The sequence below is a fragment of the Coffea arabica genome, chromosome 2c (genome assembly GCF_036785885.1).
Source record: "Coffea arabica cultivar ET-39 chromosome 2c, Coffea Arabica ET-39 HiFi, whole genome shotgun sequence".
Classification (NCBI taxonomy): domain Eukaryota; kingdom Viridiplantae; phylum Streptophyta; class Magnoliopsida; order Gentianales; family Rubiaceae; genus Coffea; species Coffea arabica.
In genome coordinates this window covers 22,550,288-22,560,229 of record NC_092312.1, presented here as the reverse complement: position 1 = coordinate 22,560,229, position 9,942 = coordinate 22,550,288, and the positions used below count along the sequence as shown (strand labels likewise).

The 9,942-nt window shown below is 39.7% G+C and overlaps 2 protein-coding genes and 2 long non-coding RNA genes across 4 annotated transcripts; all 4 read right to left on the bottom strand.

Annotated features, from left to right (window-relative positions):
* Positions 1 to 1,185: 1,185 nt before the first annotated feature.
* Positions 1,186 to 1,445, bottom strand: LOC140035870 (uncharacterized). The gene is made up of 2 exons (XR_011839772.1): positions 1,322 to 1,445; positions 1,186 to 1,233 (listed from the first exon to the last, which is right to left on the bottom strand). It is a non-coding gene; the product is annotated as an uncharacterized lncRNA (long non-coding RNA).
* A 6-nt stretch (positions 1,446 to 1,451) lies between these two features.
* On the bottom strand, positions 1,452 to 2,651 carry LOC140035555 (replication protein A 70 kDa DNA-binding subunit D-like). The gene is made up of 5 exons (XM_072076823.1): positions 2,508 to 2,651; positions 2,148 to 2,418; positions 1,967 to 2,063; positions 1,728 to 1,852; positions 1,452 to 1,627 (listed from the first exon to the last, which is right to left on the bottom strand). Exons 1-5 carry the CDS (start codon positions 2,649 to 2,651, stop codon positions 1,452 to 1,454), a joined length of 813 nt encoding a protein of 270 aa, XP_071932924.1.
* A 129-nt stretch (positions 2,652 to 2,780) lies between these two features.
* Positions 2,781 to 8,788, bottom strand: LOC113724069 (uncharacterized). Its single transcript, XM_027247012.2, has 6 exons — positions 8,390 to 8,788; positions 7,654 to 8,338; positions 7,295 to 7,462; positions 6,280 to 7,191; positions 3,672 to 6,192; positions 2,781 to 3,486 (listed from the first exon to the last, which is right to left on the bottom strand). Exons 1-6 carry the CDS (start codon positions 8,786 to 8,788, stop codon positions 2,781 to 2,783), a joined length of 5,391 nt encoding a protein of 1,796 aa, XP_027102813.2.
* Positions 8,789 to 9,199: 411 nt separating this feature from the next.
* Positions 9,200 to 9,812, bottom strand: LOC140035869 (uncharacterized). The gene is made up of 3 exons (XR_011839771.1): positions 9,646 to 9,812; positions 9,458 to 9,482; positions 9,200 to 9,287 (listed from the first exon to the last, which is right to left on the bottom strand). It is a non-coding gene; the product is annotated as an uncharacterized lncRNA (long non-coding RNA).
* Positions 9,813 to 9,942: the final 130 nt, after the last annotated feature.

Genomic DNA, 9,942 nt, shown 5'->3' with positions numbered 1-9,942 from the left:
ATTTGCATAAAAAAAGGGAAAAGGAATAGAAAAGCACTTCAAATTATATAAATCTTAAAGTTGACAGGATGCACAAAGTAAGTTTCTTGCAAGGAATCCAAAGATTTCTGCAAAAATCTCCCCGCTATTCAGGATTGAAGATTGCAGTTCATCTTTGGACGGCTGGCACGAACACTGATACAAAAGCAATCATCAATGTTAAATGATGATGCAAAAGTTGTTTAATAGATTACCATTTACAGAAGACAAAAGGTTTATAGTTATATCTGTTTTGCATATAGAAGTGCAGATGAAATGGGCAAAAAATATCCAATTTCCAGCAGCCAAAAGGGGATAAAGGTGTTTCAGCCTAATTTTGTCCTTTTGCTGCAATTGTCAGTAGCAGTTGCAAAGTCATCAATGGCAGTAGTTTCTGCTTCATCAAACTTATCAGCAAGGCGGAGGCGAGTCTTTGAACCAGAGCTACTCTCCCCTACAAGAATAAAGATTGGCTAAATATGCTGGTAAGATATGAAGCTATTTGATAAAATTTTAGCTATGGTGGCCAACCTGGAGTCAGCAGCTGAGCAGTCTGAGCTCTGTGTTCAGCTGAGATAGGCAAAGCATCTGGTTGGCCAATTAACTGAGCAGAATCAATCTCTTGTCCAAGTTCAGAATAATGCAAAACGGTATAACGCTGCCTAGCATCCGCTAATTGAGCTTGGACTGGTTTAATATGAAGCAGAAATGTCTTTGTTTTCAGGCTACTGTGAACAAACTCAAGAGGAAGTTCGCGATTCTACAGGCAACGCAAAAAAAGAATGAGAATTGGGAATAGAATGCTGGTTTCATTAACAATGATAGGAATTTAAAATTACCTGGTTAAAATGATCCATTGCTTCAAGTGCGGTGAATGTGAGAAGTTTCTCTGCCAGGTCTCCAAAGATGGAGGCTGGTATAACTCCACTGCCATCACTTAAATCAATGTCGAATCGGCATCTGAAAAGTAAACATATAGTGCATTAGGTAACCGATTTAAGCATGGCGTAATCATGTACAATTTACAAGTAATTTTAATGCTGATGATTTAATAATATAGCACCTGGGCACAGCAGGGCTCTTTTCTTTGCATGAATTGCAGGTAAACTCAATGCCATAGTCTGCTGCAGTAGCACGGTTACATTTTCCACAGCTCATATACCAATATTTCTGGAAAATGTCTTCAAAAGAGATATTTGCCTTGACCAGTGCAGTCTAAAAGGTAACGAGGAATGAGATCAAAAGCTAAATATGCATGAGGAATTTTAAGAAAAGTGGATAAATAGCAAGAGAGTCTCAGCACCTTCTGCGACAGAGAAACATTACAAATTAAAGTAGTCTTCTGGTCAGCTTTCAGAAAGAGCTCAGGATTGTATTTAATGTAAGCCTTTGTTTCAATGAGCTGCGCAATTAACTTAGTATTTCTCATTGCCCTACAGAAAGAACGATGAAATAAGAGAATAAGGAAAACGAAATGAGAACAGGGTATATTGTATGTTTATGAAAGAAGCAAAGGAAAAGGCACTGAACCAATTTTTCAACTCCCTTGCTTCCTGTATGGGCGGGTCAACAAGGACTGCAGAATCGAACCAGGTAGACAGCGAAACTCCTAGAAGATAAATAGACAGCAAAAGATTTCAGGGATGATTTGCAAGCATTTTAATAAGTAAATAAATGTTATCACACAGAAGGGCAGCATTTCACCGAACCATTATAGTTGTTAACTTTCAATCTTCGGCCGATAACAACAGGATAGGTCTGAATGTTATTCAATAAAATCTGTCCTTCATTGTTCAAGAAGTTATCCCACAAAGATAGCATCACTGTTTGAGACCTAGTATTGACATTGATACATAAGTCAGCATTCAAAGAAACAAAGAGGATGACAAAAATAGCAAGCTAGATCTAGTAAAAAGGAGTGATAGGATTATAAAAAGATGACGCTTACTCTTCATTAAGGAGGACAAATTTTTGAACACATGACTGTTTGGTGCTCTTACTTATCGTTTTCTTGTCCAACGAACTAATTACAACTCCGAGAACATCTATGAGACATCAAAGGCACCTCAGAAAAGTAAGGATAAGTTTGATTAGGCCGAACTTGCACTTCAAAGGTAGCTAAAACTTACCCACAGATTTGCTTTTGTCATCCATATATTGAGCTAAATCTGCAAACTCTGTGAAGGAAAATTTAACAGGCATGATGTCCTCTTCTCTGCTAACTTCTTCAATAACAGTCCTAGCAGTTATCACCCATTGCATAGTCAAGCCAGATGTCTGAAATTTTTCTGGAATATTTCTGACATCAGCATTTGAGATCCTGTGCTTTTTGTAAACTTGAAGAATAGGGCTCATCTTAGGAATGTCAGCATTGAAAATGATGCCTTCTACTCTAGAACCCTGTTAAGAAGATTAATTGAAAGAGTTCATTAAAGTGAGTGCAAGATCGAAGAAGTGCTATGTCTGGAAAAGGTGTTCTAAAACAATACCTCCGAGTCATAGAAGATCATTTTTTGTTTCTTGGTTGGTGTCCCCATTGAATCAGTAACTTGTTGCTTTTCTTGAATAGTTACAAGACAACACCAATTTTTCATGTTAGGAGTGATATTTCTGATTGGTAGTACGCCAGCCATTCTGCCAAAAAAAAAAAAGAAGGCAAAAGATTTGTAATCTGGAAAGTTGGATATGGATGAAATCGCATGAACAAGTAAGCTAAGGGATGGGGTTATCTAGATATACCTGAATGTAAGATAGATATACATTTAACTGAACTGGAAAACTTCATTGAATACAACATTTCTAGTTTTGCAGTCTATTTTTGTACCCTCAAAGGTCCCCGGAACAATGAGAATTTTGAGTGCAGATGAGGTTCTGGCTCTGGACAGAGCTACATAGAGTTGACCATGAGAAAAAATAGGTTCACGTAAATAAATGCCAACATAGTCGAGAGTTTGTCCTTGGGACTTGTTGATGGTCAATGCAAAGCAAAGGCGGACTGGAAACTGTGTTCTTACGAAGGCAACGCCATTCCTCTCATTATCAGGAGTTTGTAGAGGCATTTTTGGAATCAGGATAATCTTGCCTTGATGTTGGCCAAAAACAATCTCAGCAGAAATAGTGTGATGGCCAAGCTCTCTACATATGAGTCTAGTACCATTACAGAGGCCTTCTAGAGGATTAAGATTCCTCATCAATATAATTGGACAGTTTTCCTTTAGCATTAACTTGTGAGGAGGAAGGCCTTTTGGATTTTGAGATTTAAGAAAATCCTCATAATCACCCTGGTGACGCTGGTCAACAGTTCTGTCCGTGCTAGTGTAGGTATAGAGCTTTCCAGGGAACCTCCTAATTAGGATATCATTTAGCTCATCAACTGAACTGTTTTTAGGAGTAAGAATACACCTACAGATCATACTATAAGGATCCCGAGAATAGAGAGTTAAATCTGGGAAAACATAACTTATTAACCTGTTAATAGAAGAACTAAGTTAGAAACTATAAAGGTATAAGGTAGGCAGCTAAGATAGCTTAAAAGTGTATTATCTAACCTGTTCAGGGACTATTCTTTATCATAATAAGGAATGACTAAATCTGTGGGGAGAGTTATTTCGCTATTCAGGTCAACAGGTTCCTTTCCCTCGCCCACACTCAACAAGAATTCTGAAAACTGAGGATCTAATATAGCTCGCATGTTTTCCGACAGCTTCAACTTATGAAGTTCAGGCCATATAGGAGAATTAAGTAAGCATGACTGCAAAAGGACTTCTTTTGTTGACTGCTCAATTACAGGCAGTGTTTGTCGAAAATCTCCACCAAAAACGACAACCTTGCCTCCGAAAGGCAGGCTAGATTCCATAATATCGCTCAATAAATCATTAAATGCTTCAATAGTTTCTCGTCTGGCCATTGAAGCCTCATCCCACAGGATCAATTTGGATTCAGACAACAGCTTTGCAGCGCTACCCTGCTTGCTAAGTTGGCAAGTTTTACTCTTTGAAAAATCAAGGAGTATTTTAAATCTTGAATGTGCAGTTCTTCCTCCAGGTAGGATAGAAGCTGCAATTCCAGATGTCGCCACAGCGATGGCGATATGACCCTGTGATCTCAGAGTAGCGAGTAGTGACCGGTACAAAAATGTCTTACCGGTACCCCCCGGGCCATCAATAAAGAAAGAATGGCCACGAGAAGAGAAACATGCTTCCAAGATTAAATCATAAGCATATTTCTGCTCAGAATTTAATTTGGAAGCCAATAATATATCCTCCGGCAGTATGCTGATGTTTCTCTCGTACTCAACTTCCTTTGTCAAGCACGTTGTATATGTACTCATGAGTTCGCGTGGTACCAATTGGTAGTCAGTAAGATTTTTACCCATCTGCCCAAGCAATCTGTTAATGTCAGTCAGAACAAGGCCCCTAATTTCTTCGGGAGAGCATGGATGGTATTGCTGCTGTCTTTCATAATCTCTAGAGAAATCTGGTTCGAACTTGTCCCATAACACTTTTGGATTAGTTGGAGAACAATATACCAGAAGAGTGGCAAATAAAAGCCTGAGCGAAGATGGCATCTGGAAAGCAACAGCTTCTTCAAGTGTCTCTTCTATATACGAATCAGAATGTAATAGACCAAGTGCAAAAGCAGCGTCTCTAAACGAGTTCATTTTTTTGCCGTTCACAGTTAAGAGGTCATCAAACGAGGTTGGCCCAAGAACATGAGTTAAGAGAAGGCGCAGATAATACCGCTCTCCCTCAGTTGGACTAACACTGACAAGTCTACCTATCACTTTTCGACGTTTCCTTTCTGTCCAGTGTTTGTACTTCGGAGTCCAAACGAAATGCTGAGGGAAATCTCTATAGAAGCATTTAAGATTTTCAGCGACTGCATTTGTTGCATTCATTTTGAAAAACTCAGTTAACATAGTTTTCGAAAAATCAGCCTTGGCTAATAACAGCAAGAGATCTGAGTTTTTATCAAAGGAAACGAACTGCTGATTCGGAAGATGAACTTGGAGTGTATAAACAGATGGAGTCATCTCATTTAGATGGAATTCATAGATACGCCAAAAAGCTTCGGGAGCCGAAATATATCTGCCCTTTTGAAACTCATTAATTTCATCAATATCAGGAGGACCGCCATCAGTCACAATCTTAAAGGAGGCCTGATCATGACCTTTAAACACATACTTGTACAAGTATTTCACCAGTTTTATAGTAGAACAGATCTCGACGTTTATATGGCAATCAAACAAAGCAAGGAGGTATGGGTTGTAAGGGACAACCCACCTATTATCGAGAGTAAACCTTCGGACCCTTATTTTTCTGCCATCGTCCCTTCTTCTATAATGTGGATAACCATCTTCAGCATGAATTGTATGCGGACAGAAATCTTTAGGATAGTGGCTTTTGCAGGTACCGTCTCTCATACAAGGACAAGTTTTATCCATAGTTCCACAGGGGCCGTGGATCATATGTTTGACAACAAGATTGTATAAGTGAGGGTAGCGAGCACGATCGGGCAACTCCGCACACACCACCCTATCATATGATTCTGGATTAAGCAGCTTGGACTGAGGTTTTAAGATCAGGAGTAAATGAGCATGAGGAAATCCGCGCTTTTGAAACTCAATAACATGGACACATGCTGCGACCTCACCAAAAATCTGTTTATTCAAAATTTCAGATTTGAGCATCTCAAATTTAGCTCTAAAAACCCTGGCTAGAAGATCTGGTCTATCCTGTGGCTTTTCATGATACTTTAGATTGTCCTGAATTTCTTTCCATGCTGGATTGCAGGTCATGGTAAGGAAAAGATCAGGTTTACCATATTTCTGAACGAGCGCCATTGCATCAAGATACCGGCGTCTCATGTCTCTCGGACCACCTATAAAAGAGGATGGGAGAACAATCTTCCGACCGACTTTAGACCCCTCGGACTGCCCTATAGAAACACTGTCCAAGACACCTTGGAGGATCTCCGATCTTATCACATTTTGTTGATGCCTATGGAAGTCCAACCTTGAAGTCTCTATCTTCACATAAGAATCAACAGAAAATTGTTGTAGAAGCCTAAGGCAGTGCAATAACATTGATTCATCATCATCTCTTATTTGAAATCTGTAGCAATAATACTCTCTAGCTGACACCGTGTCTCCCTCGCGCTTCCCTCGATCAACAGCTATATAAGACAGAAATATTTTCTCGATGAAGAAAATGCTATAAGGTGAATATTTAATAGCGTAGATTCAGTAAGTGATTTACTTGCCTCTGCGCTCTAAGTCTATTAAGTGTGAAGGGTCGCTAACAGAAGAAGGGTCAACATTAGAATCGCCTTCACAGCAGTCCACATTTCTTTTCCTCTTATATAGTCTCTTAATACCATGGTGCCATCCACATTCACCTCGAGGAAAAAGAATAGGATACTGTAAAGGGTCATAACAGCCATAGCAATGATTAATTCTATGGCTGGTATGCGAGTGAGTGTAAACCTGAATATGAGCACTCCTGTCTACAGTTTCATTTTCATCTTCAGTCCATATAGCAGCAACTTGCGAGGTAGATGGCAGGTTATAGACGCGCTGGTCTAAACCAGGGTAACAGTTAAGAACGATCCTATAGCTATCAAGGTTTGGTATATCCCTGAGACTTTTAAAGAATTTGGCGTAAGGATTGTTCAAAAGTATGCGCATAAGCAATTTTAAAGTGCCTTCGCGCAACTTTTCAGAGTTTCCAGTTCTCTTTGCTAATTCCTCATCAGTGTCAAAGAAGTAGAATTGAATTCCAGATGGTTTGTCGGTTGACTGCGTCAAACCGTTGAGGAAGTGATAGACTTGGCCTTGAATACGAAAAGTATAAACACCTTTCGTATTTTTGGTCAATTCTGGGTCATATCTTGCAGCAAAGGACGTAAATCCCAGGTTATTATTGTAGGTTCGAACATTGTTTCTAAAGTGAGTGCTTTCTTCATCATTTCCAATAAACAAGCGCTTAAGATCATAAGGCATTGCTGGAATAACTAAAGAGATCTCTCCGCCAGAACAACAAAAGCTAGGAGGTTCCAAATAGAACGTTTTAGCTCCACAGTGTTCACAATTAGGAACATTTGGAAGGGTAGTGGCTTCATGAGGGATCTCATCAAGCTGGAAAAGACCCTGTTGACGACCTCTGCGAGGTCTAGCTGCATTTAATTCCAAACTATAGGTGAGAACGGAACTTTATTAATCCAATTAATAACATAAGCTGGCGAGATATACAAAGTGAAGAAGAATTAAAAAGCCAACCGGGAGCCTGCTTCCTGACACGTCCATGAGAACCATGATTTTGACCAGAAGGCTGATCTTTAGATAGAAGGGCAGAAGAACTACGATGGTGACCCTTTTTCCCTTGAACACGGGTTTTTTTGGCAGACTTGTTAGACGTTCTAGCTCGAACAGAAGGGATTTCTGTAACTATACAAAGAAATAAGCTAAATAAAAAAATGCAGAAGCATTTGACCGCGGACAGTCAGCAAAGCGAGGAAACTATGAAAGGCCCATCCAAATAGAACTGACAAATACAATGTTTTTGTAGAGGATCTAAGCGGACAGGGCAGCCGTAGAAGTATCGACAATCACACGGAAAAAGGCAATAGAATATATACCTTGAGAAGTAGAAGCTGGTGCAGAAGAGTGTTTCTCAGAGATAGGTGTTTCATTTTGCAGATATAATTCTCTATGGACATCATTTAAAGCAGACTGATTTCTTTCAAAGTCATTGTAAGAATCAGGCAAAGGAGAGAACTTAACAATATTTTCAAAAAGCTCATTATCAGGTAAGACTTGTTTGTCAGTGCAAAAGCGGTGCCTGGCTCCGGCATACAGAAGAGGAAAGCTGCTTGTTTGGTGAGGTAACACAAGAGGTTCAGAGTAAGCAGTTTTTTTTCCAGAACTCTGGCACTCACGAAGAGGGGAAGAAAGTTTATCAGAATTCATGGAAAATCCAGTAAAAGGACAATACTGAACTACATTTTCAAAAAGAGTGTTCATAGGCAAGAGCTCTTTGTCACAGTAAGGAGTTTTCAGAGAATCTGTTAGGTCATCAATAACTGATACAGAGGCAGAGCGCCTATTCTTTTTGTTAAATAGATGAAGTTCAGGCGTAGTAGTAAGAGAATGAGAGCCTAAGATTTTCCTTTTCCCATGGAGGGGTGTAGGTGGACAGCTCCTAAGATTAGGCGTACCAGCGAGCGGATGTTCTGCAGGGCGGAAAATAAGCTTTATTTTTTTACTCGTACAGAACAACAACACGGAAGGGTCAATCCGTGGAGAAGAGAGCAAAGACGATCTCTAAAGGAGGAAATGGACATGAAGAAAAGGTCAGGAATTGGTAACACTAACAGTACCTCCTAGTATACCCGTTGCTGGTGAAGAATGCATTTCCCTAGTAGGGGAAGTAGAATGACCATGGAGACAACCGGAAGCAGATTCATGAGATGACATGTACTGTAACGCTTCAGCAATAACATCGGTGCTATCATGGCCGTCCTTAAAACCCCCTGTTTCTAACATTTGGCCATGCATAAGAGGTTGGTTTCCACTATCGCATGGGACAGCAAGTGTTTCAGGGAAAGAAACACCTGTTTCCACATAACCAAGTGGAACCTTGCGAATACGCGAGGGAAAACTCTTTTCTTTCTTCTTGACGGCCCTAGCTTCTCTTCGACGACGTAGAAGGTCATTTTTCTCTATGTCTGGCATTTCTGCATACCTTTTGCGGCGAGTAGAACTTCTACCCATTCACTTTAATTGTCTAGAGCGTACAATAGCAAAGGGCTTGTAAAATACCAAGCTATAGTTATTGAGCAAGTAATGAGCAGAAAGATACAAAATTTAATAGCAACAAAAATCAGAAAAAATGAAATAGATGCATAAAGTAAGTAACCAAGGGCAGCTGAGTATGCAATGCAAGGATGCATGTAAGTTTTATTCATTAAATGTAATAGTACAAGAACAGGAGATGAATAACTCCTTGTTAGGGTAAATAGTCATTCAAAAGTCCTGGGAAGAAGTAACTAAGTCCCGGCAATTCAGAAGTTAAAGAAGCGAGATGCAAACAAGGTGCAACCAACGGCATAGTAGAGAATACAAGAAATGGGGATGGAATTTAAAGTGCAAGATATAAAAGAAAGAGGGAACAGGGAAGAAGCAGAAGCACCAACCTGTCTGGCTACAGAAACTGGACAGGGCAGAAGCAAAGAAGAGCAACGACACCACAATAAAATCGAGCAGACAAGAGCTAAAAAAGAGAAGAAAGAGAACAAGAGAAAATAACTCGCATTAATAGGATGGAGAGTAATTAAAGAACTTAATGGGTTAAATAACAAGGTAATAAGCTATTTTTTTCGTGGGAAAACGTCAACAATGGTAGAGAGAATAAGTAATATGAGTTTGGAGCAAGACACTTACCAGAAACACAGCAGCAAGATGAGCTCTACAAGATGAAACAAACGCAGGAAATTAAACAGATGCGTGAGAAAAGAAAGAATCGGGTGAAGGAGAAAAAATAGCAAGGGAATAAGCTTTTAATTTTTGGAAAGAAAAACACAACAAATGCCGAGGGAATAAGCAAAATGAGCTTGGAGGAAGAAACTTACCAGCAACACAGCAGCAAGAGGAGCTCTGTAAGATGAAACAAATGCAGGAAATTAAACCAATGCGTGAGAAAAGAAAGGAGCGGATGAATGAGGGAAAATAACAAGGTAATAAGCTGAGTATTTTTTGGGAAAAAAACACAGCAAATGGGGTTGGAGCTAGACACTCACCAGCAACACACCAGCAATGGCAGCTTTGCAAGCTAAAACAATTTGAGAAAATTAGCAACGAGAAAGTCTAGAAAAAGCGAGAGCAAGAGAAGAAGCAAGCTGATGGGCCACCTTTTAAGTATCACCTTT